At 43.5% G+C, this 24,747-nt stretch overlaps 1 protein-coding gene across 17 annotated transcripts in view; it reads left to right on the forward strand.

The window, feature by feature from the left end:
• The window catches only part of TRRAP (transformation/transcription domain associated protein), a 115,551-nt gene that overhangs the window by 61,776 nt on the left and 29,028 nt on the right, over positions 1–24,747 (forward strand). For all 17 annotated transcript variants that reach the window (XM_072837005.1, XM_072837003.1, XM_072837012.1 and 14 more), the window contains 17 exons: positions 73–207; positions 1,086–1,196; positions 2,196–2,342; positions 3,970–4,183; positions 4,748–4,873; positions 7,096–7,242; positions 7,974–8,173; positions 8,809–8,930; positions 9,248–9,461; positions 11,550–11,729; positions 14,089–14,235; positions 17,062–17,181; positions 17,567–17,854; positions 18,007–18,144; positions 18,775–18,887; positions 19,316–19,451; positions 22,819–23,010. In XM_072837005.1, coding sequence (XP_072693106.1) covers positions 73–207; positions 1,086–1,196; positions 2,196–2,342; positions 3,970–4,183; positions 4,748–4,873; positions 7,096–7,242; positions 7,974–8,173; positions 8,809–8,930; positions 9,248–9,461; positions 11,550–11,729; positions 14,089–14,235; positions 17,062–17,181; positions 17,567–17,854; positions 18,007–18,144; positions 18,775–18,887; positions 19,316–19,451; positions 22,819–23,010 — 2,730 coding nt within the window. The remainder of the gene's footprint in view (positions 1–72; positions 208–1,085; positions 1,197–2,195; positions 2,343–3,969; positions 4,184–4,747; positions 4,874–7,095; positions 7,243–7,973; positions 8,174–8,808; positions 8,931–9,247; positions 9,462–11,549; positions 11,730–14,088; positions 14,236–17,061; positions 17,182–17,566; positions 17,855–18,006; positions 18,145–18,774; positions 18,888–19,315; positions 19,452–22,818; positions 23,011–24,747) is intronic.

The following is a 24,747-nucleotide window of genomic DNA, read 5'->3' on the forward strand; positions in this document are numbered from 1 at the left end:
CTTCTTCCAGACTCATTCTTTCTGTTATTCCCTAGAAATCAGTTTGTAACATCACGTTATGTGTCTTTTAAGCCGGATTCAGACATGGACCCAAATTCAAGTGGAGAAGGAGTCAACTCTGTTTCATCTTCCATTAAGAGAGGCCTGTCGGTGGATTCTGCCCAGGAGGTGAAACGCTTTAGGACAGCCACAGGAGCCATCAGCGCAGTAAGAGCATGTGCTTGCTTTTATGGGTTCTGTGCTTCCTTGGGGGATTTTGTTCATTTATTCTACAAATTCTGAGTGTGGGCGAAGTGCCCAGCACTGCCCCTGGACGTACCTGGGAAAGGCTGCACTCAACAAGTAGAAACCGAATGACGACAAGTAGAAACCTATTGACACCCAGGGGACTTACTCATGGTGTTTTCCAAGTCCCCAGACAGGGTTTTCTTTATGCACGTATAATGCCATTAGAATCTTGACAAGAATGGTTAATTACTTGCAGTAAGCCATTGAGAGAAACACTTTAGGGTAAGAAAACTGATCAAGAATGTGCAGTCATGTCAAGTTCAGTTTTTTAAAAGACTGTCTTATTTTGTTTAGAGGGCAGCCGCCAAGAGAGTCCTGGGGATGCTCGCTCTCCTCACCCCTTGTTGAGGTGTTGGCTCTGTCACTGTGTGCCTGAGGTTGAACTGTCCCCCTGCTACCACCACCACCACTGCTACTGTTCGTTCCTCCAGAGGATGTGATCACTGCATCCACCTGTGCTCAGCTTGGACTCCCAGAGCCATGGGAGGTTTTGTCCATTTATGTGTCTGCACATATTGGTGGCAAGCAGGTCCTGCCAGCCCAGCCCAAACGCCTTCATGGAGGGCACGATGCTGCCTCCCCTGCTCCCTGTGGAGCCTCGCAGCTCTTCTCCTTCCTCTTAAGCTTCTCTCTTCCACACGCTTTCTACAAAGCAGAGTACCAATGGCTGTCTTATCAAAAACTAAGGGAAGCACCCAGAACAGTATCTGCCCCCAGAAGGACTGTGAGCTGGCTGCGTAAGTCAGCACCTTCCTTTGGGAACGTATTGTTGAGAATGCGCTTCCTGCCTCTTCTAGGTGTTTGGGAGGAGCCAGTCGCTGCCTGGAGCAGACTCCCTTCTTGCCAAGCCTATTGATAAGCAACACACAGACACCGTGGTGAACTTCCTCATCCGAGTGGCTTGTCAGGTGCGGCTTTCTGGATGTCCTGTGTTAAGGCTTCTTCAGAACAGACTTCTTAGTAGATTCCAGAATATTATCTCTGATAGAAAATGGATAAACCAAAGTCAGGCTAGCTCTGTCACTTTCATACCAAATTCCATTGATTTTGTGACATGCTAATATTTCTGAAACCTATGTTTTATGAGTGACAGGATTTTTAATTTTTTTAGGATTTTTTTTTAAACATGTTTTTGTTTCAGCAGTGATAAAATAATGGTGTATCTTGTAATTAAGGGCATCTTGGTGTTGGCAAAACGTGGCAGTAGATCAGTGATCTTGGGCAAGTTACTTATCTTCTGAGTTACCTGTCTCATAAAGGTGCTGCTGGGATGATTCAACCTACATAAATTATATATAACATTCAGTAATCGAAGGTGCCTTTAAGCCTGTATTTATTTGTTATTCATGTCAACATATTTTTTCATGATTTATCAGGAATCTATTTCTGAAACTTCAGTTTTCCTTTTCAAAAAAGAAAAAACATTGTAAATGAAATTTTCCTAAGTAGTTGGGTTTTTTGTTTTGTTTTTTAGAATTTGGGAATCTTAAGTTTATGTAGTTATTAAAGAGAATAGCAGGTCTTGGAGTACTGGTGAGGACTTCAAAGTACTGAAAAGAATCTGCTAAATTAGCCAGTATCTTCTTGGTGCTTACGTATGCTAGGCACAGCCCAGGAGGTCCGTGGGGAGGACCCAGCACTTGGACCCCACCCCAACAGGCTTGGGGAGCTGCCCAACACTAATCTATCAATCACACAAATGAGTGCAAATCCCCACTGACCCCATAGCAAGGGAGCAGGAGGATATCCCATCAGGGAGTATCTCCGAAGCAGAGAAGGCTCAGTGGAGTCTGATGGAAGAGGAGATGGCAGGGTGGGAGGGGGCTAGGATGCATGGGCAAGAGGCAGCGTCAGGAGCCTGCAGTTGTGCCGCTGAGACGGGGCCTTGAATTTGAGTGCGTTTCCAGGTTAACGACAACACCAACACTGCGGGGTCTCCTGGGGAGGTGCTGTCCCGCCGGTGTGTGACTCTTCTGAAGACTGCCTTGCGACCGGACATGTGGTCCAAGTCTGAGCTCAAATTGCAGTGGTTTGACAAACTGCTGATGAGTGTGGTAGGTGCATGTGTCTATCGCTACCACCTGGGCTGGGGCTGGGGCTGGACTACCAAATGCTGAACCCTCTGTTACCTCAGCCAGTTTTGGCAGCTAAGGAGAAGGGGGAGGGAGTTTTGCTTCCTGAAACACGTTTTAAAATTTCAGCTCCTGCCCCCAGCAGTTAGGAGCTTTGGAAGCATAGCAGTTCTCTTGCCCGTTGAAGTCTCATTTCTTAAACTGACTTCCTAGCTGGCTTGGGGTAAACAGTTTTAGTTGATTTATGCAACAACCTCTAAAATTGAATTTTTTAAGTGGACATAAAATTTGTTATTGAGAACTGTGAAGTCAAATAGTAAAGAAGTTAGTCCCCAAAGCTGATTATCTGGTAGGTTTTTTATTGTTTGTTTCTATAAAAACCATGGTCCTGTCATTTCTGGCAGCTACAAGCCTGTTTTAAACATTTGTTATTTTGCCTTGCAAAGACTAACATAGTTGCCTCCATTTTTTGAAAGGTTACAAAGATTCCCTATGCTATGAAAACAGCTGGATCATAGGCTGCCTGTCTGCAGTACTTGTTTTGATTCTAGCTTGACATAGAACTTCTAGGTTTCCTGCAGATTTCTTTCCTCTTTTTCAAATGTCAAATTGCTTTCCTGCTACACACAGTCACAGTTGAGTCAAGCTCAGCCATGAGTGGACAGCCTCTGCCACGAAATAGGCTAAGTTTTCATGATGCCATGCCCCCAGTGACTTTCTACTTTGTTTGGTAGCAAGAAGATTTTATCTCAGCCCAGTGCACACATATATGCATGTGTATATATATGTATGCATGGTATGTGTGTGTGTAAACCACAGAAACTTTTTAAAAAGCAGTACTGTACTATAAACCATGCACTCTATTTCCTATTATTAATGCTGGCATCATCTGTTAGATTGATTTCATGATCCACAATCTCAAAGTTACTTCCTTTTGGAAGGATATATGTATGTTAAGTGAAAAAGAGTAGAGGAGAAAAGGAAAAGTCAGTGCAATGATTGCATTTTTATTTTTTTAAGATTTTATTCATGATAGACAGAGGCCAGAGACCTAGGCAGATGGAGAAGCAGGCTTCCTATGGGGATCCTGATGTGGGACTTGATCCCAGGACCCTGGGGTCACAACCTGAGCCGAAGGCAGATGCTCAACCACTGAGCCACCCCAGTGCCCTGCAATTGCATTTTTAGACCAGATTTTGTTGATTTTCAATTTTTTAAAAAAGGTGCCATTTTTAAATAATCCCTAACCCAACATGGGACTCAAACTCACAACCCTGAGATCGAGAGTCACATGCTGTATGGACTGAGCCAGCCAGACGACCCTGATTTTCACATTTTTAATATTGGATATTAGTATCTTTCATGAGCTTTTTTAAAAAGGAGGTTTGACTAAATATTTAAAGAAATTTATTAAAAGAATTGTGAAATTCTGCTGTATTCGTAAGGTATGGTTGTCATGGGTTTTTATGTGTATAGTATGTTTATTTTTTGGTGGTTTTTTATTTCATTAATGGCATGTAGTTTTAGGTTTTGCTTGGTTTGTGTTTCTGTAATGGACTGTACCAGAGGATTGATATTGTCTCTGTGTGACCTGTGTTCTCCATTCCAGGAGCAACCTAATCAAGTCAACTATGGAAATATTTGCACAGGACTGGAAGTGCTAAGTTTCCTACTCACTGTCCTCCAGTCTCCAGCCATCCTCAGTAGCTTCAAACCCCTGCAGCGTGGCATCGCTGCATGCATGACGTGTGCAAACACCAAGGTTCTCCGAGCAGTCCATAGCCTCCTCTCCCGTCTTATGAGCATTTTCCCAACAGAGCCAAGTAGGTGACCTTTTCCCTGGTGTCTGAGTGGATGGGAGGGCACGGAGCTTGTCACTTGAGAGTGCTCATCCTCTGGTTACTATAGTGAGCATTTTATTATCTTGCTTTTTTGTGTGCTTTCACCTTTTCTTTTAAAAAAAAAATGGACATAGAACTTAATGGTAGCAGTCATTGCATCGTGTTTTCTGGTTTGCTTTAGAAATGCTGTTATTTGTCAGCTGAATGTGACTGTTTCCTTATGGCAATAAGGGGGAGTTGGGTTATAGTGTTTTGTCAGATGTTGAGCAGCTGCCAAGATCAGATTTTGGAGTATCATAAGTAAGTGCATCTCGAGTGTGTTAATGGTAGAGCTTGGTGAGCTAAAATGTCACTTAGCTTGGTAAAGTCGCATCAGCCCAGAGAGGAGCACCACACGTCCTGCAGTGGGAGAGGAGCACCCTTGCCAGTTGCCACAAATCCCAAGATAACAAGCTCAGTGCCTAGCATTAGGAAAGTTGACCTCCCAGTGCCCGGACAGGCCTGAGAACCCAAACCACAGGGCCCACATTCTCACTTTTGTTTCAGGCACTTCCAGTGTGGCCTCCAAGTATGAAGAGCTGGAGTGCCTTTATGCAGCTGTTGGGAAGGTCATCTATGAAGGACTCACCAACTATGAGAAGGCCACCAACGCAAATCCCTCCCAGCTCTTTGGTGAGTGTGTGTCTGCCTTGGTGTTTCTAGTAGTGGTTCCATTTGGCATTGATCTCTGTGTTCTCTGGACCAGCTTTCCTTCAGGGAAAGGCTCGGAATGTCAGGAGGAGCTTTGAGCTGATGTGTGCTGCAGGCATCTGTGTGTGGCCTGCTACATACACCATAGGCCACCATCCCCTGTGGTATTTGAGGGTAACACCCTCCACCTGACCAATATCTGGGCTTCCTCACTTCTTCCTGCCTCAGATGCAGGATGGGGTTGCTGGGGAATAGTCCCATGTTGCGTGGATACTGCTGACCCAGTATCACGTCAAACACGAAGATGCTGCCAAAGCAGTGTGCAAGTATGTATAACCACTGCCTTTTATACTATGCTCACCTGTTAGTAAGCCGCTCACCTATTACTAAGCCACTCACAAGACAAGAACTGGTTCCTGTCTGCTTGATGAGGCTCTGGCTGCCCCAGGTGAAATGAAAGTTGGTTTCTCAGGTAATCAGGCCAGCTAGTTCACTTTGACCTCCAGAGATCCCTAGAAGTCTAATGTGTAGATACTTTGCTTTTCCTGAAACACATCTGAGGAAGATTAGACTTTGGGTTAGCAATTTAAAATTTTTTAAAAACTCATTTATTGTATAAAATTTTGAAAGTACAAAGGAAGGACAACTAAAAGTTGCCTCTCTACTTATTAACATTCACCCTTAACATCTTGACACATGTGTCTTTTTTCTGTATATACATGTATAAATGCATATACAGGAAGCCCTTATTACTGCAAACATTTCTATCTGAATTTGCAAACTGAATACATTATTTCTTCTGAGTTTCTTGCTCTCCAAACTCTTGCTACTTGCTATCTGAAATTCAGGAGCCAGATAAATTTAGTTAAAATTGTATCCGTAATTGTTGAAGCTTGCCATCCCTATTCTGGAACCAGAACCATTAGATAGTTGAGGAATGCTTTTGTGACTTTTTTTGAAGTTGGATCATACAGTAGATTCTGCTTTATAACCTGGCTTCCAGAGCATGAATATCTTGTTAATTCTCTAGAGGACTCTTTTAGAAGAGCTGATGACCGGTCAGTGGCCCTGCCTCCCTCCTGTGGGAGTGACAGCAGGCTGAGGGCAACACTGGGGCTGGTGCCTGGAGAACTGGTCACATCACTCCCCTCCCTGTTCTAGAGTCAGTTACCGACCCATCATCACCAAGTGTCACAGGTTCCCTCTTATGGAATCAGATTGATCATGCATTCACCCTCTACTGAGAAATTGTACAAATCTGTGAGTATTGCACCTATAAACGGCAGATAAATACTCTTTCATTGGTCTATAGTGGGAGCCATTAATATAAATTTAAAATTTAATGCGTAGGTCAGGTTCATTAAACTGTCAGGAAAGGTAACATTTTTTTTTCATGTATTCCATGTTTATGCTCTGATGTTTTGCTGATTTTTATTGAGCTTTGGCAGTTTTACAGAATGAGTACAAGCTGAATTCTAAAATATCATGTCCAGATAGTCTAGATTTTTTTTTTTAAGGACTGTGTTTCTTTCTTCCCTTTTTTTTTCCCCCCTTGCCCAAGCATATTATGGGACAAAAAACTTCACTTAGGATGGTTTGCTATAACCTAAAGATAAAATCCACACACAACCAAAGGTACGAACACTGTTTACCAAAGCATAAAAATTGGCTCTTGTGCTTGGTGTTGACCGTGCATTAAGAATTAATTCTTTGACATTAAGAATTAGAAGTATGGGGATCTCTGGGTGGCTCAGTGGTTTGGCGCCTGCCTTTGGCCCAGGACATGATCCTGGAGTCCCGGGATCAAGTCCCACATCGGGCTTCCTGCATGGAGCCTGCTTCTCCCTCTGCCTGTGTCTCTGCCTCTCTCTCTCTCTCTCTCTGTGTCTATCATGAATGAATAAATAAAATCTTAAAAAAAAAAAAAAAAAAAAGAAGTGAAAATACAGTGCTCTAAAGTGTAGCATATGCCATTCAAAAGCTTGGAATGTTGACATTTGGGGTTCATCTGTACTTTTGTCAGAAAGGAGCACATTTTTGTTCAGCACATTTCAAAATGTTTTAAATATTCCATAAACATGGAATATGTGAAAAAAAATGTTACCTTTCCTGACATTGTTTTTGTTGTGATCCATTTTTTTTAACTTTTCTTAAAAAACAAAAACAAAAAACCAACAACCAACCAGCAAATTTCTGCCTTTTAGGGACCCTTATGATTCTCAAGTCAGCCTGCAGCAACAACCCAAGCTACATAGACAGGCTCATCTCGGTGTTCATGCGTTCCCTGCAAAAGATGGTCCGAGAGCACCTAAACCCACAGGCAGCATCGGGCAGCACAGAAGCCACCTCAGGTGATGGTTGTGGTCCCTGTGGGTTTTCACAGGCTCTGTGTCAAACCTCAGGGATGCTGCTGTGTGATTGAATGCTGAACCGAATGTGAAGTCCTCTTGTGTTTATGCAGTGCCTTGTCCATTTGCTCTCAACAGAGAGGTTTTGAGCATCTTATTTAAAACCAAAGTAAGACTCGTTTTTAAAATGAATTAACTCCCAAATTTGTGAATGTAAGGATGAAGGAATTTTTAGGTGGCTACACATTTATGTGGAACATTTCACCATTAAACAAGGGCAATCTGCTGGTTTTGCTGTAAAACAGATTGCATCACTCGAGCTGTTAGGCCTGACGATGACTTAAATTGCAGGTTGCAGGCCTGAGCTGTGGGCCCCAGGAACCTGCGTGATACATGGGTGTGGGTGGGAGCTGTGATTGGCACCGCTATTAGAGGCAACTCGGTACAGAAGTGCCGTGAATGTGGTTTCAGGGCTGGCTGAGTATGGGTCATCTGCCCTGGTCTATCCGCTCCATTGTCCCATCACCTGTGTGGAGGCTCTTAGAAGGCCACCCTCCCAGGCAGAATAGCAGGGGAGTGGTGAGGTACCTCAGATCCCAGAGTTCTCACTGGAGAAAATATTGGAGAGGGGGAGTGATGGGCAGATTCCGACACTCCACGTCACACACAGTGGTTGCCTATGGAAACACTGAATGTGGATTGTGGGGGTGTGTTCTTTTTCTCTGCATGAGCAGGAACGGGTGAACTAGTGATGCTGAGTCTGGAGCTGGTGAAAACACGCCTGGCCGTCATGAGCATGGAGATGAGGAAGAACTTCATTCAGGCCATCCTGACCTCCCTCATTGAAAAATCTCCTGATGCCAAGATCCTACGGGCTGTGGTGAAAATTGTGGAAGAGTGGGTTAAAAACAACTCTCCGATGGCAGCCAATCAGGTGAGCAGCCAGAGGGCTGTGCCCTGGCCAGGCAGCCACCTCCGTGTGTGTGTATGTTTAAGCACAGCTTTCTCAGCTCTTCTCCTGAAAGTTCTCCAGCAAAACATTTTCTCCCCTCTGTGACATTGACAGTATTCTTTCTTAAGATGAATTTTTCTCACTATGCTTAGCAGATTTTGACTGAAAGCTTGAAATAAGAGGTCAGTCCTCTTAATGTGGTTTTTTACTTGTATTAAACTGTTAAATGAACCTTACTTATGTCTTTATAGTGGTGTAAAGGTAAGACCCAAAAAATTAATAACAAGGGACTATTATTGAATTTAGTAAGATGCCTGCAAACTTATAATTTCTTCTATAATTTAGTTGCTTTCTCTTCCTAGTGAGTTGCAGCCCCAAGGAAAATTAGATGGGTGGCTATCTTGATTTTAGACAATTTGCAGATACAGCGAGGGTCTTTCTGTTCATAAATGACCTTGTCTTATTTTACTTGAAAAAATTACAGGAGGTTAAAAAAAAGAGAGCAGATGGCTAGAATACTTTTGAATATGTCTTTTTTCGAATAGAAGTAATTGACTTTTTCTCTAAAAAAAAAAATTATATATATATGTATGTATGTATACACCCAATTAATATAGACGCCTACACTTCGGGAGAAGTCCATTTTGCTTGTGAAAATGATGGCCTACATAGAAAAGCGCTTTCCGGAGGACCTCGAATTAAATGCCCAATTTCTAGACCTCGTAAACTATGTCTACAGGTAATAACTGCGGTTAACCAATTATTGCATGTGTGTGTCCACATTGTGTCCTTTGACAAAATGATGTAACAATCTTTTCATGATTGTTAAATCTCAAATATCCATGTAAATACTAAATCTTGTAACATATTTTGGCATGATTAATGCACCTTTTGCTTGAATGCTACATCAGCTCAGGTTGATTTGTGATACACCCTTGGCTTTCATATTGGTGTTTTGGAATGTTGGTGCCCACTTGTCTTCAGCTCACTGGCTTAAGGCCTACAGAGGCCCCCGCTTGTGTGGCTCTTCACCCGGTGTTACTCCTTCCATTTCAGGGACGAGACCCTGTCTGGCAGTGAACTGACTGCAAAACTCGAGCCGGCCTTCCTCTCTGGCCTGCGTTGTGCCCAGCCTCTCATCAGGGCAAAGTTTTTCGAGGTTTTTGACAACTCAATGAAACGTCGGGTCTACGAGCGCCTGCTTTATGTGACCTGTTCCCAGAATTGGGAAGCCATGGGAAACCACTTCTGGATTAAGCAGTGCATTGAGGTAGGATGGGCTCAGCTCACCATCTGTGGCCAGGGCATTGAAACTAGGAGGTGTTAACACTGTCTAAGATGAATTGGAAACCTCCACCATAGACTGCTTTAATCTCTTCTAGGAAGAGACAAACACTTTTAAAGTTGTGCTTAAGTTGAAGGTTTTTGTTTTTTTGTTTTTGTTTTTGTTTTTAAGGGTGATTTTAAGCTCTTAGAAAATGGAATGGTTTTCCTTAGTTTATAGCTAAAGGGTTCATTTTCTTCAGATACGAAAATTGTAAATTCTGTCTACATGCCCTTAAAGACACCATGAACTGGGATCGTCAGGTCCCGTCATTCTTAGAGCAGGAAGGTAGAGCAGCCAGGCCAGACCAGCCCAACAAAGCCATGGACTTTGATCCCTCAGTGTGAGGAGTCAGGGTGCCAGTAACAGGGGCCTGGGTAGGCCAGTCAGACCGTTCTAGTGGGTGGTCGGATATTCATGACATTTCTGATAGGATTGTAGTGAGACTTCCGATTTCTTGTGTGTTACTGAAATCCGCTTTCATTGGCTTAGTTACCTGCCTACTGCACTAGGCAACCTAGTTTCCCATAGGTTATCAATGCTATGTGGATGATTCTAATCTGCTGGTGTGGAAGGGGTGAAACCCAAAGGTCACCACGTTACTCTGTCCAATGAGACCGAAGATAGTGAAGTTCTTTTCAGGGGAAGAAGGGCCTTATGTACTGGGTGTCAGGGAGAGCTCATTGACATGTCTATGTTGATACTGCACGTGCGTTTCATAATGGCATGTGTTTGGAACTTGGCTAATGGCCACACGGGCAGAGTTCCTGATTTGTTCATCTTTCATTCGAGAGACTTGGTTGCTGTTAGGTGCCAGGCCCTGGGTCGGGTACTAGAGATACAAAGATGAAAACAACCTTAACCTGTGGTAGGTACACTGGAATTGATGGCGAAAGGACAGGTTATAGGGCACAAGCTGGGGATCTGCCGATCCTTCCCCCCATTTGTCCTCTCTGGTCTGTCACCAAGTGTTACCAGTTCAGGGCCACCTGCTTCTCAGCCTTTCTTCTCCTTCCTCCCTTGTGTGGCCACCATCATTGCTCACAAGGATGACAAGAACAGTTTGCTCACTGTCGACACTTTCCTCCTACCCACCACAGTTTTGCTATTGTGACAGAATTGCCCTAAATGAGATTGTGTCACTTCTTGCCTTTGTACTTGACACAAAATCAAACTTCTAGGATAGTCTTTCTTGCCCCCGAATGACCAGACCATTGCCTCTCCCTCCAGCCCTGTGCTGACCTCCATCCTGCTGGCCTCTTGTGTTCTCACACAAGCAACGATCTTAACACCAGGCTAGAGCAGGGTCCTTATTTTTCTTTTAGTCTCCCCATCTCATGGACATGTTATCACAGTGAGTATGTGCCTTTTTGTTTGGGTTTGGTTTTGGGAATTTTTTGTTTTGTTTTTTAGTATGTGTCTGTTAATGTGTTGATATGGGTCTTATCCTTCCTCTGACACTTCATCTCCACCGGAGCCTCAAAGCACCAAGTGGGTACTCAAGAAATATTTGCCTCCAAAATGCAAGAGTGACTTAGTTGAGGGGCAGTGGCCAAGTGGTGAAGCAAACTGGGATGTGGGGACTCATCAGGGAAGTGTTAGATGTGAGTGTGGAGTGTCACATTACAGAGTTTGTGAGCCACGCTGAGGAGCTTGTACTGTCCCCTCAGGGCCGTGGGAAGCCACCAGGGGACACAGGAAGAAACACTCAGGTCAGCTTTGTGTAAAGAGACAGGTTTGAGATGAGGAAGTCGATGAGTTAGGAACCTAGTCCATTCATGAGCTCATCTGGTGGGGGAGAAAGGTAATGAATTTATGCTTAAACATGGAGTCAGAGGTCCTGAGTGAGTGGTGTCTGGAAGAGAGGTTCAGACTCTCCATCTAAGCTGAGGAGAAGCAAACAGCAGAGTTGTGAGCCCAGAAGTCCTCAGGTGCACTGCAGTCAAGAGGACTAGGTCTTAACCATGGGTCCCTGCACCCCAAATGCCGGACAAATGTCCTAGGTTTGTCTGCTTTTTCATAAACTCTCTTCAGCTGCTTCTGGCAGTGTGTGAGAAGAGCACTCCCATTGGTACCAGCTGCCAAGGAGCTATGCTTCCATCCATCACCAACGTCATCAACCTGGCCGATAGCCACGACCGCGCAGCCTTTGCCATGGTCACACATGTCAAGCAGGAGCCTCGGGAGCGAGAGAACAGCGAGTCCAAAGAGGAGGTAATGCTCCAGATTGCATAGTGCCTCCTTCTCACAGCAATGTTTCTGTTTCCATTGATGAATTTTATATCAGCCTTAGATTTTGGGGAGGTGGGACGGCAAGATTCGCATATTTAAAACCTGTCTCTACCTCAGAGTTCAGAATATGGTACTTGTGTTCAATTAGATTTTTCTTTCTTTTTTATTGAGATACAGTTGACATGAATTACATTAGATTCAGGTGTTCAACAGGATTCAGTATTAACTTGTATATGTTATGAACAGTCACTACAGTAAGTCTAGTTAACATCTGTCACCACACAGTTACAAAAAAATATTTTTTTATAATGAGAACTTTTACTGTTTACTCTCTTAGCAACTTTCAAGTATCCAGTACAGTATTGTTAACTGTAGTCACCACGCTGTGCGTGACATCCCCAGGACTTACTTTATAACTGGAAGTTTATACCTTTTGACCACCTTGACCCATTTTGCTCATTCCTGATCTCCCTGCCTCTGACAAGCACCAATCTGCTCTCTATGAGATTGTGTGTGTGTATAAGATTCCACATATGAGTGAGATCATATGGTATTTGACTTATTTCACTTAGCAAAATGTCCTCAAGATCCATTCATGTTGTTGTAAGGCAAGATTTAATTTTTTTTTTTTATGGCTAAAGAATACTGCATCATATGTATATACACACCATGCCTTCATTATCCATTCTTCTGTTGGTGGAGACTTGGGTTGAATTGATAAGCATCTCGTAATGCCATTTAATTTTGAGATAGGTCACTTTATCATGAGCTAGTGCTGCTTAGTATAGGATATCCTAGTGTTTGGTGATTTTTCTCTCCAAGTGAAAGCGCATGTTGTGTTAGCACTACTCTCGGGAGGAATACCCACCATGGCTCCAGGGGGTTCCAACCAGCAGCTTGCTGTGAACCTCCGGAATCTCCATCTCATCCTGGCAGGGGCAGCCCTGGAGCCAAGAACTGGCCATTATGTCTTAATGGCCCTTAACACTCCAAGAGGAATGGCTCCCAGCATAGAAATTTAAATTGTGTCTCCTTTGGTTGTTGGCTATCAGAAGCTATCTCTCCTTGGAGTGTTGGGTTTTAGAAGTAGTCATCCACTGGTGCCCAAGTGGCCCAATTGGTTAAGCATCTGACTCTTGCTTTCGGCTCAGGTCTCCGCTCAGGTCACAATCTCAAGGTGGTAAGACTGGCCAGCATCAGGCCCCACACTTAGCAGGGAGTCTGCTTCCCCTTCTCCCTCTGTGCACCCCTCCCCTTGCTCACACAAGTGCCCACACATTCTCTCTAAGAAATAAAATCTTAAAAAAAAAAAAAAAAAAAGGCAGCTGCAGCCAGTATTAAAGGAGGAGGCACCTTCTTTGCTTTAAAAGGGATAGCTTAAGGGCAGCCCTGGTGGCTCAGCAGTTTAACGCCGCCTTCAGTCCAGGTCGCCTTCAGTCCAGGTCGTGATCCTGGAGACCCAGGATTGAGTCCCACATCAGGCTCCCTGCATGGAGCCTGCTTTGCCCTCTGCCTGTGTCTGTGCCCCTCTCCCTCTCTCTCTCTTTCTGTGTGTCTCTCATGAATAAATAAATAAATAAAATCTTAAGAAAAAAAAAGGATAGCTTGATCCCTCTTCTACATGTAGGATATCTACTCATTAACAAATGAGAATTTAAAATTTTCTTCTCTCTTGCTAAACACTAGATCATTTAGTGATATGATCTTTTCCTTCTGTAATTCTGTGTGAACTAAATTACCTACTTTGAAGTGATTCTTCTGCTTTTTCAAGGACACATACCAAATGGGGATAACTTGATTTGGAGGCTGGTTTGATGACTAGATTTTGGCTGTGACTTCTCAGAAGCTTCAGACAGAAATAAGATTTATTCCTTTTGGAAATAAGTCCTGTAAAACATTGTGCCAACAGATTCTGCATAGTGACCCTGACAATATTCTTAATCTGAATGAGGAAGACAACAATTGCATTGTGAGGCTATGACGGGCTGTAATTCTTTTAGTGCCTTATATTTATTATTTTTACTGTTTAGAGTTTATACTTTATTTTTCATTTTACTTAACCCAATCTAAATAGGAGAGCAAAACAGTGACCTTTCCATAGTGTTGTTTTAGCTTTTTTCCTTCTCCCCTTTAGTGTTACATAAAAAAAGAGAGGTCTGACCTAGTTAATCCGCTTGTTATTTTAGAACTTAAGATTATTTAAATAATTATAAACTTCCAGGAACCTGACTAAAATTTTACTTGCCAAAAATGTAACAAGAAGCTTGTAAGGGTCCTGTTTGTTGGGTTTTCTTCAACCATTTGACCTTTTGGTTTTACCTATTTGTGTTTTGTTTTGCAGGATGTAGAGATTGATATTGAGCTGGCTCCTGGTGACCAGACCAGCACACCCAAAACCAAAGAACTTTCTGAAAAGGACATTGGGAACCAGCTGCACATGTTAACCAATAGACACGACAAGTTCCTTGATACTCTCCGGGAAGTGAAGGTCTGTGTGCAAGTTCAGAGGGAGGGTGGTTCTTTTCCCCCCACTAAATATATTGAATCCTAAAGTAGGATTATGCCACAGTAATGTGAAACTGTCTTCTACAAGTTATAGGTAGCTTTCTTTCCTTTCTCAATTGACACCATCATAGTTCCATGAGACTCTAAAGTGGATATTCTCGGTAAAGATTTGAGAAACAAATCTCAAACAAATTTTTATAGCATCTTGGGGGAGAAAATAAGAAAAAGAAGTTAATTTTTCCACTGCTACTCTTTGAAAGAAATGGTAAAATTGTTTACTAAATATATGATAAAAAATACATGATTATTTTTCAAGTGCAGTAAAAGGGAAGAAATGAGAATAGGTTAACACGGTAAACAAAGTCTATGTCACTGTGCAAGGAGAGGTCCTCCAAGTGTATCTAAACTCTTGCTTCCACAAACTCTCAGGTTAATTGTTAATGTTAAGTGTAATCATTTCTAGTTAAAGATTAAGAGAATCCAGGGGCACCTGGTGGATGGGTTCAGTTGCTTAAGTATCTGCCTTCGGCTCAGGTCCTGATCTCGAGGTCCTGGGATGGAGCCCCATAATTGGGCTCCCTGCTCAGCAGAAGTCCAAATCCCCCTCTCCTTCTGCTCCTTCCCCACTCATGCATGCACACACTCTCTCTTAAATAAAAATCTTTAAACAAGAAAAACTAGGAGAATCAGTTAAGGTTCCATATGCCAAGTTCATTTTGAGGAGTATTACAAAGAAACAGTGATGATTCTGTTCATATCATGAGCCTAGGTGAAAAAAAAATTAGAAACTACTTCTCACAAATAGTTTCAACATGTAATTTCTCTGGTAACGTACCCTGATTTTATGTATTAAATCAACCTTTGAGCTTTTATATCTGAGTAATTATTTATGTGTTGATAAACATATAACACTTGGTCTTCTGGTGCATGGGACAGAAATCAGCATTCTTAACGTGTAGATGGAAGGTTTTCTCATTTACAGACTGAAGACTTTACCAGGCCCCTGTCCCTCTTGTCATCACTGTCAGGAGGAGGGATGGAGGATCTATGCCCCCAAACCTAAAGGTCTCTCTTGGCTAACAGTCATCACAATAAGTCCCCATGTAGATACTGACTTACTCGTTGCTTTGGCATGAGTGTAATGATCAGCTCGTTGTAGAAATCCGAGTACATTTTAGCAATACTGGATAACTGAATGAAATAGACAAGAGGAGCCAGCCCTCATGGAGCCTTTGTTGTAGTAGGGAAAGTAATAAACAGAAATAAAGTCAATATGTACTGTGTCAGGTGATGAGTGCTACAGAGAACAGCAAAGCAGCCAGGTGGCTTGGGAGTCAGAGGGAATGGTGTTCATGTTACTATATCATGTGTTTATAGAAGTCATTTTTTTTAGAGCAAGGTAGGGTTCTAAATCACTGCATTTTTGTAAGTCAGTTTAGCCCTGACATTTTCATTCTCGAAGCTCCTTGACCTGTGAAGTGGTCAGGGGCCAGTCGGCACTTCCAGGCTGTTTGTTTCTAAGTCTAGAGGGATTAAGAAGCATCCAGACAGGTCCTTCATGAAACCAGGCACACTTGCTCTCTTTTCTGCTGTGGGCATCTTGATCCCAGAATTGACCATTTTATTCCTTGGGACATCTGTGGAAGCCAGTGTCCCCTCCCTAATCTCCCTGTTGTAGGGCCACCACAGCATGCACCCACATATTTACCTCTCTCTATGGGATTGTGTGAATGAGAACAAGCCAGGAACCTATAGAATCCCCCATCTGCCCTCGAGACAAGCGTCTTTATTGGCAGGTCTGTGATCATGTATGGCCCTTCAGTGCTTTGGCCTCTGCTAAATTGACCTGGAGCCAGGAGGCAGCTGACATAGTGGCAAAGGAGGAGGGAGCACCCATGTGAGGTCATCCAGGCTCATTTTATCATGGTCTTCCTCACGGGGCAGTCTGTTACCAGCAAGGAGCATTCTTTACTTAAATGTCTTCGCTCATTTTCTTTGAAGTATTACATCTTTGCTTTCTGCATTTTTGGTAGATATGAATATGGGAGTGATTTTCTTTCTTGGATTTGCTGTTGAAGTAAGGATAGCATAATTATGACCCCCCATCACTGGAGCCCTGTCTCTGTGAGGAGGTGGGCTCCACCGGCCCAGGAGGCTTCAAGCCAGCTGCAAACCTGCCTGTTTATAGGAAGTATTGGCAGCTAATTCAGACTTCCAGAAACAGCAAAGGTGTGGACAAAGCCAGAGGCATCTGTGGATTTGGTTTAGTTTTTGGGCCCTGAGTTTCCTACCCTGACCCCTCTTGCAGTGCAGGGCAGGCATCCTGTTCCAGGCCAGGCTGCTCACTGTCCACTCTTGCCCACGGTCAGCTGCACAGACTCTTGAGTTCTTTCAGTTCCTGATTTGTTCTTCACAGTTGTACTTTTTGGCCAGTGACTTACCTCCTATGCATGTGCTCCTCCTCTTTTCTCTTTCATGTTTCCAGTGGCCTCTGCTTTGGTGGCATCTCTGTGCCTCCCGTTTGCACATCTGCACCAGCCTTGCATTTGCCCTTCTCAGATACTTGAAAGATAAAAAAACAAAACAAAACAACAACAACAAAAAAACAAATGTAGGCATATCACTAGCTGCTAAGCACACCATGGGTTCCTGACGCTCAGAATCTGTGTTTTTGCTCTGACATGACACTTGCTCAATCTGTGAACGTTTGAAAGTGGAGGAATGTCTGATAAAGCATGAGACAGTAGTGTCCTGAGCTTGGACATATGAAGCACCCGCATGGCCACATGAATCTTTGTTGTTTCTGTAGACGGGAGCACTGCTCAGCGCTTTTGTCCAGCTGTGTCACATTTCAACAACACTGGCAGAAAAGACATGGGTCCAGCTTTTTCCCAGATTGTGGAAAATTTTGTCTGACAGACAGCAACACGTGAGTATATATTTTAAATCCTGTTTCAGGGGGCACCTGGGTGGGTCAGTAGTTGAGCATATTTGCCTTTGATTCAGGGCGTGGGATTGAGTCCCACATTGGGCTTCCCGCAGGAAGTCTGCGTCTCCCTCTGCATATGTCTCTGCGTCTCTCTCTATACATGTCTTTCATAAATAAATAAATAAAATCTTTAAAACTAAAAATAAATAAACCCCGTTTTGGAAAACGTAGTTTTAGGTTTTGATAAATATTGTGAAAGAAAGGACTCTAAGCTTCACAGGACAAGGAAACTGCTCACTGTAATCTGATAAGTGAATTCTCCAAAATCCTGTCAGATGCTACATAAGAGAGTAAAGACTTCAGTTGCCATGCTCTTTGGTTTCAGGCTCTGGCCGGTGAGATTAGCCCGTTCTTGTGTAGTGGCAGCCATCAGGTGCAGCGTGATTGTCAGCCCAGCGCATTGAACTGCTTTGTGGAGGCCATGTCCCAGTGCGTGCCCCCGATCCCCATCAGACCCTGCGTTCTGAAGTACTTGGGGAAGACGCACAACCTTTGGTTCCGCTCCACGTTAATGCTAGAGCACCAGGCTTTTGAGAAAGGTCTGAGTCTTCAGATTAAGCCAAAACAAACAACGGAATTCTATGAGCAGGAGAGCATAACACCACCACAGCAGGTGAGCCCCGCCTCTCTGTCGTCTTGGCCGGTGACCTCCCCATTCTAGTAAACCTCTCCCCAGGGATTTTAAGTTACAGCACAGTGAAGTTGCTTTATTGGGAAGAAAATGTTTTTGTCACAAGCTCTTAAGAAACCATGCTCTGTTTTCAGGAGATACTGGACTCCCTTGCTGAACTGTACTCCTTGTTACAAGAGGAAGATATGTGGGCTGGGCTGTGGCAGAAGCGCTGCAAGTACTCTGAGACTGCGACTGCCATTGCATACGAGCAGCATGGGTTCTTTGAGCAGGTAGACACCAGAGGCCCGTCCCCTGGCCAAGCCGTGGACTTGACGAGAAGTCGTTTCTAATGTTCTCAAGTCAGGGTTCATACTAGATAAAGTCACTGGTTTATTTCAAGCGTTTATCTTACATATAAAGACCCTTTGATTGGAGTTTCCGTTTAAGAGAAACCTACGTGTAGGACGTGAACATTTTTGAAACTCAGTCCTGAACCTTTTAACATTAGATGCTAAATGTGGATGCATTTTATCTGCAGTCAGTGGTCCTGTTGGAAATGGCAGGTAGATTGTAGTTAGTGTTTAAACTTTAATCCTCATGTTTGTCCTTCATTGAAGTGTGGCTACCATCCCAGGATATGGGTCTCAGTCCCATGGTAGGGGTACTGAGCCACAGAAACACCAGAAGCACAGGCATGAGCTGTGGCTTCTGCTGTCCTTGCTGAAGGACAGAGAGATGTACCCCGGGGCGCAGCAGTCTCTGTTGGCTCCGTCTGTCCTGTGGGGGATTATGTGACGCCTCTGTTGCCTACATGTGCAGAGCCTCAGGTGGCAGTGATCTTATAGAGAACCATGTAGGCTGCCCCCAGACCTGAGTTCCAGCTTGCCCTAAGTAATTGAAAGCATTATTAACTTCCTCAGGCACAAGAATCTTACGAAAAGGCAATGGACAAAGCCAAGAAGGAGCATGAGAGGAGTAATGCATCCCCTGCTATTTTTCCAGAATACCAGCTGTGGGAGGACCACTGGATTCGGTAGGCCCAAGTGCTTGACGTACTCAGGAGTCTGTTAAGGAAACTGGTAGAAGAAAAGTCTGAAATTTTCTAGTAATGAGTGCTGTTAAAGGGGAGCTTTGCTATTTTCTTTTCCTTAGAAGGAAAAGAACAATCTCAGAACAGCATTAAATATGTGACTAATTAAAAGCGACCATTGGAGAAACAACAAACGATCTCTGCCTTCCCACAAGCTCTGGTACTTTGGACTTTGCTGTGTGGTGGGCGGCTCTAGGTGTTCCAGGGGGTCAGTGTATTTCAGAGAGCTGGGGGCTCACTTCAGCCCACCCTTTGCCCTGTAGGGGGGATTTTTTTTTTTCCCTGCAGAATGGCAGTAAACAACTTAAAATCTTACACTTTACACTCTGTGTGTTGGTAATTGAATTGCTCTTGAATCCCTGGTCTTCCAGGTGCTCTAAGGAGCTGAACCAGTGGGAAGCCTTGACGGAATACGGCCAGTCCAAAGGTCACATAAACCCTTACCTGGTCCTGGAGTGTGCTTGGCGGGTGTCCAACTGGACGGCCATGAAGGAGGCATTGGTGCAGGTGAGACACCCTCCCAACCACCAGGTGCCCCTCCCAGAGTCAGATGATGATCTCTGCAGCTGTGTGTGGTCCTTTCATGAAACCGTGGATCTCTAGCGAGTTCTCGTCACTTAGAACAAGCTGAGCAGTTTGGCAGGTGAAAGATAGCTCTTGGGAAACAAGCGTTATTTTTAGTTCTCTCTTAACACTTCCCAGATTTGTGCAATTTGGGAGTTAGATTAAGCATTCATTTGTTGTGGTGGAACTGGTGCAAGAGTGCTGCTGGAGGTGAGCGCAGCAAGGGTGAATCATGCACCGGGCCTGGTAGATTAGTAGCTGCTGTCGGCAGATATCTGCTGAATGAAGCATTGTTGTATTGAGAACATGTTCTGTGGAAGTGAAGTATAAGTGAAGCTGAGTCATGAATTTGAGTTCCACAGTTTTTAAATTCACTTCCATCCAGAGGAATTCGGTGCACAGCGGGAGAGTGAGCCCAAAAGCCCTGATCTCTTTTTCCCACCAGGGGGAATCCAAAAGCCACAGTCTTGGACAGCACAGCTCTGTGTCATCTGAGCCCCATGAAAGGTTATGATTTTTGCCTTAGTCGGTCTTCAGAGGCAGCCATTGCTGTTGCTCTTTATCGTTTCCTGTATCTGGGCCCTTCCCTCATATTCCCCCTCAGCCCCTTTCCCTGCTTCTGCTCCTCATCTTTCTACCTTTTCCATGTGGTATTCATGGTTGGAGTGGAGGTGGAGGAAGTGTGTCATCCTGTTCTCACCTGCCCTTTTACCCAGCAGGACTTGTTTGTTCCCTTCTCGTAATATGGAGTTCCCTTCTCGTAAAACACATCCTGAGATTATAGTTACTGTCTCTGAAATGATGAACCTGAAATTTTAACCAATCTCATGGCTACCATGTTTATGTCATTACTGATGTCACTTTTTAACAAACCTGGAACATGTAAAAGATGGTAGAACTGAGAAAGCGAACCACAGGGGGTGGAGATAGCTCAAGGCTTGCATTTGGGGCTGGGATCTGGAAACTGCTCATCTGATGCAGGGAGTTTATGCCAGAGATAACCAATCACATCAGTAAAATGTATATCTTGTTTGTAACAAAATGCACTTATAATGGATTGTTATTTCTTTGCTCTGATAAAGGTTGTGCTGAGTAAATCTTTATAGCTCACTCTGGCATTTCCTTTCTTCTCCCTTTCCAGGGTTTCACTTAGCTGGATTCATGTAGCGTCATGCTGTCTGTAGGGCTGAGAAATGACTTTTTTCTTTCAGAAACCCTTAATTTTCTAAAAATTGTAAGGCTTTTACTGATTAGAAAAAGCTCAAAGTATATGAATAAACATTCTGGGTAGTCTGTAGTAAATTCAGATAGTCTTGGTCCAAATAGATGGTCCAAAATTATGTACTCATTTACTGATATGTTAAGGAAAAACCCCCTCAGGTTCCTTCTGATTTTGTTCTGTGCATTATGATTTCAGGACTGCTTAAAGAAGTATGGTTGTTTCTAGGTTTGATTTAATTGATGGAGGGTAGCTTGTTTTGGGGTCAGAAAATAGGAGATGCCTTTATTCTTAGTGTTATGGAAGACAGATGTGGTGATTGACAGAAGCCCATCTTGAATAGTGTTTAAGCCCAGAAAGTGTGAGATTGGTATGATTTTAGAGGATCACATTGGAAGCAGATGTTTTGACAAGTTTGTCTTCCTAAATTTCTTCATTGTTGGATTATTGAGATAGAAGAGAGGCCATGAGTGTGAATGTCCTTTAAAGACGTAAGATGTAAAAAAAGGAAAGAAAGAAAGAAAGAAAGAAAAAGAAAGAAAGAAAAAAAAAGAAAAGAAAAGAAAGAGGGATCCCTGGGTGGCGCAGCGGTTTGGTGCCTGCCTTTGGCCCAGGGCGCGATCCTGGAGACCCGGGATCGAATCCCACATCGGGCTCCTGGTGCATGGAGCCTGCTTCTCCCTCTGCCTGTGTCTCTGCCTCTCTCTCTTTCTCTCTGTGTGACTATCATAAATAAATAAAAATTAAAAAAAAAATAAAAAAAGAAAGAAAGAAAGAAAGAAAGAAAGAAAGAAAGAAAGAAAGAAAGAAAAAGAAAGAAAGTCAAAAAAATAAGCCAAAGAGTTACATAAATGCAGGATGGCACCATCATCGTCATTATACTTAATATCATTCAGGCAGATAGTATTTTGGCACTAAAATGTGTGTGATTTTTTATCATTACCGAAAGCTGTTTCAGAATGAATGTTACGTTGATTTTGTGACAGCAAATTCTATAAAATACCTTCAACAGATATATCCCTTTGTTCTTACACACAGAGATTATTTTTGAAAAGACCTTCATTTTTATCACTTATGTTTATAAATAACTGTTAGAGATTGATAAACTGAGATGAGTTCTAGTGCTTGAAGTTTTTTTTTAAATAAGCAATGTTTTCACATTTATTTTTTCTTTTCACATTTAAATACCCAAGTATCTTTTTTTTTTTTAAGATTTTATTTATTCATGAGAGAGGCAGAGACATAGGCAGAGGGAGAAACAGGTCCATGCAGGAGGCCCGATGCCAGACTCGATCCTGGGGCTCTGGGATCATGCCCTGCACCAAAAGCAGCTGCTCAACTGATGAGCCATCCAGGCATCCCATCTAGTGCTTTCTTTAAAAGGTTAGGCAAACAGCTTGCAAGGGCAGAAGTGGTGAGCACATGGAACCTTTATGGGCTCTGAGCCAGGTGGGGGTGGGGGCAGGGTCAGAACCAGGGAGAGGAAATGTGACAGCTCTGGGCTCTCCTTCATGATAGAACTGACAAATCAAGATGTGAAAACTCTGGGGGAGATTTTATAGTAGGTAACAGAGTGTGGCTTTTGAATGACAGTCCAATTTATGAATGTTCTCTTCTTATCAATCGGAATTGTTGCCTTTTGCTTTCTTGTAATGTGGAACAAATTGGATTGATGTCCTAGGATAACAATATGAATTGGAAACAATTCCAAATTGTATTTATCAGGGTGGAGATGAACATATGTTTAATACATTGGAAATTTGCTGACTGACTTTGTAGCCAAGTGGTGATTGTTAATCTGGCCTGTCACAACAGGGTTGATTGGTTTCTCTCTTTTCTGGAACTGCTGATGACTTAAGGCAAAGAACCTATAGAGATTGGCTACTCACTAGTATTTGGAAAAGGAAAGTATTCAGAAAAATGCAGTCTAAATGTATGACTTTTCTAAAGAAAGTAAGCATTTATTCATAGCTTAATTTCTGTCTATTGCCTTGCATAATTGGCTATAAAAAAATTGGCTTGCATTTTTGACCCTTCATATTGAGAGGAAAATTGCCCATTGCTTCCCATGTGATGTTCTTTCACCACCAGGTGGAAGTAAGTTGTCCCAAAGAGATGGCTTGGAAAGTCAACATGTACCGTGGATACCTGGCTATTTGCCACCCTGAGGAGCAGCAGCTCAGCTTCATCGAGCGCCTGGTGGAAATGGCAAGCAGTTTGGCCATCCGTGAGTGGCGGCGGCTGCCCCATGTGGTGTCCCACGTGCATACACCTCTTCTCCAGGTGGGTGAGGCACGCTTACCACCCTTGTGGTGAGGAGTCTTGTGGGCCTGTCGCTGCAGCCCATCTCCTGTCCAGGTGTAGGTCCATAAACCGAGCTGGACAGCAGGAAGGAAAATCCTTCCATTCATTTTGTCCTCTCTCATTTAAACTCGTTCTCAGTAAAAGAAAGGCCAGGGTCAAAATATAGAGGAATAAAATGTTGCGTCTCATTTTTAGAGCTTCCATGGTATGTAAATGACAGAGGACATTTAAGAAGTGATTTTGATGATTCTCATTTTTGCTCTAAGCATTTTCTTTAATGCCCATTATACCCCATCAGTGTGATGCCACTGTGCAACATGAGACTGCAGAGTGCCGGTTGCATAGCCTGCGCCTTAGCCTCTTCCTTGCTGGATCATCTGCACTGTTTCTGATGGTTCATTCCAGCCACACAGGCCACCTTCACTTGCCAGGCTCTGACACAGTCTCTCCTACAGCCCCTCGCACACAGTGCTCCTCTGCACAGATTGTACTTCTCCCACCTCTCTGCCTGACCTTGAGGATCCATATAAGCAGGAAGTGAAGGCTAAGGCATAACTGAAAATTGCCCAGCTGAGTGTTGAATGCAGGCCACAGCAGGCACATAGCCCCTTAGCAAATGCTGAGCAACTTGGTGGTTCTGGTCGTTTACTGACATCTCTGGCTCCCTGGCTGGCCACTAATCCAACAGAGCATAGACTTAAGTGGTTGCATTCTACATACAATAGAGCCTTGATAGAGTAGCGTACCAGTATACTTAGTGGGGGTCCCAGAGGAAGTGGAGCCAGAAGAGGGGCCAAAAGGAGTATTGGAAGAAATCATGCCTGAAAACTGCCCAAATTTGATAAAGAAACCAATTTTATTTATAAAGGAGATACACATATGAGCTTATATGCGTGGGAAAAATTGCTCATCATTAGTCCTTAGGGAAATGCAAATTAAAACCACAGTGAGATATCTCCTATCCCCTACGCTGCTGGAATAAAGACAATAATGAGAGTTGGTAAGGATGTGTAGAAATTGGAACCGATGGGATTATAAAATAGACTGGAAATACTCTGACAGTTCCTTAAAATACTAAGTACAGAATTCCTGTAGGATAGCAGTTTTGATCCTAGAGAAATTAAAACATGACCATACAAACACTTGTCCACTGATGTTCATGGCAGCAATATCCAATAATGGCCAAAATGTGGAAACTGCCCAGATGGCCACCACATGTTGAATCAATAAACAGTGGCAGATCCAGGCAGCAGACTGGCATTCGGCAAAGGCCCATTGCAGCAAGGGTGAGCCTTAGCAACACACTGAGTGGAGAAGTGGGCACAGAGGGATGCATGCTGTATTGCATCTGTGAGGAGTGTCAAGGATGGGGAAATGTGCAGAAATGATGCAGATCCCACCCTGAGGCAGGAAAGAGGATGGGAAGAGGCTGCTGGCAGATCCAGGGCCACTTTTGGGAATAAGGTAGGCGTTCCCATGCGCAGATGAAGATTATATGACTTCGGGAACATCCTAGAAACTACTGAATTGTACACTATAAAGGGAATTTCAGTAATGTTTTAATTGTATCTCAGTGAAGCTGTTGTAAAACAGATACTGCACTGTTGTGCTTTCAGTAAGCTCTTGGCAAGAGAGGTGTGCAGAAAACTGAAGGTAATGAACTGAACTCAAGGCACAGATGGAAAGTGGAGCTTCTTGCAGGCAGTGTCTGCAGTT

Source organism: Canis lupus, chromosome 8, assembly GCF_048164855.1.
Source record: "Canis lupus baileyi chromosome 8, mCanLup2.hap1, whole genome shotgun sequence".
NCBI classification, from domain to species: domain Eukaryota; kingdom Metazoa; phylum Chordata; class Mammalia; order Carnivora; family Canidae; genus Canis; species Canis lupus.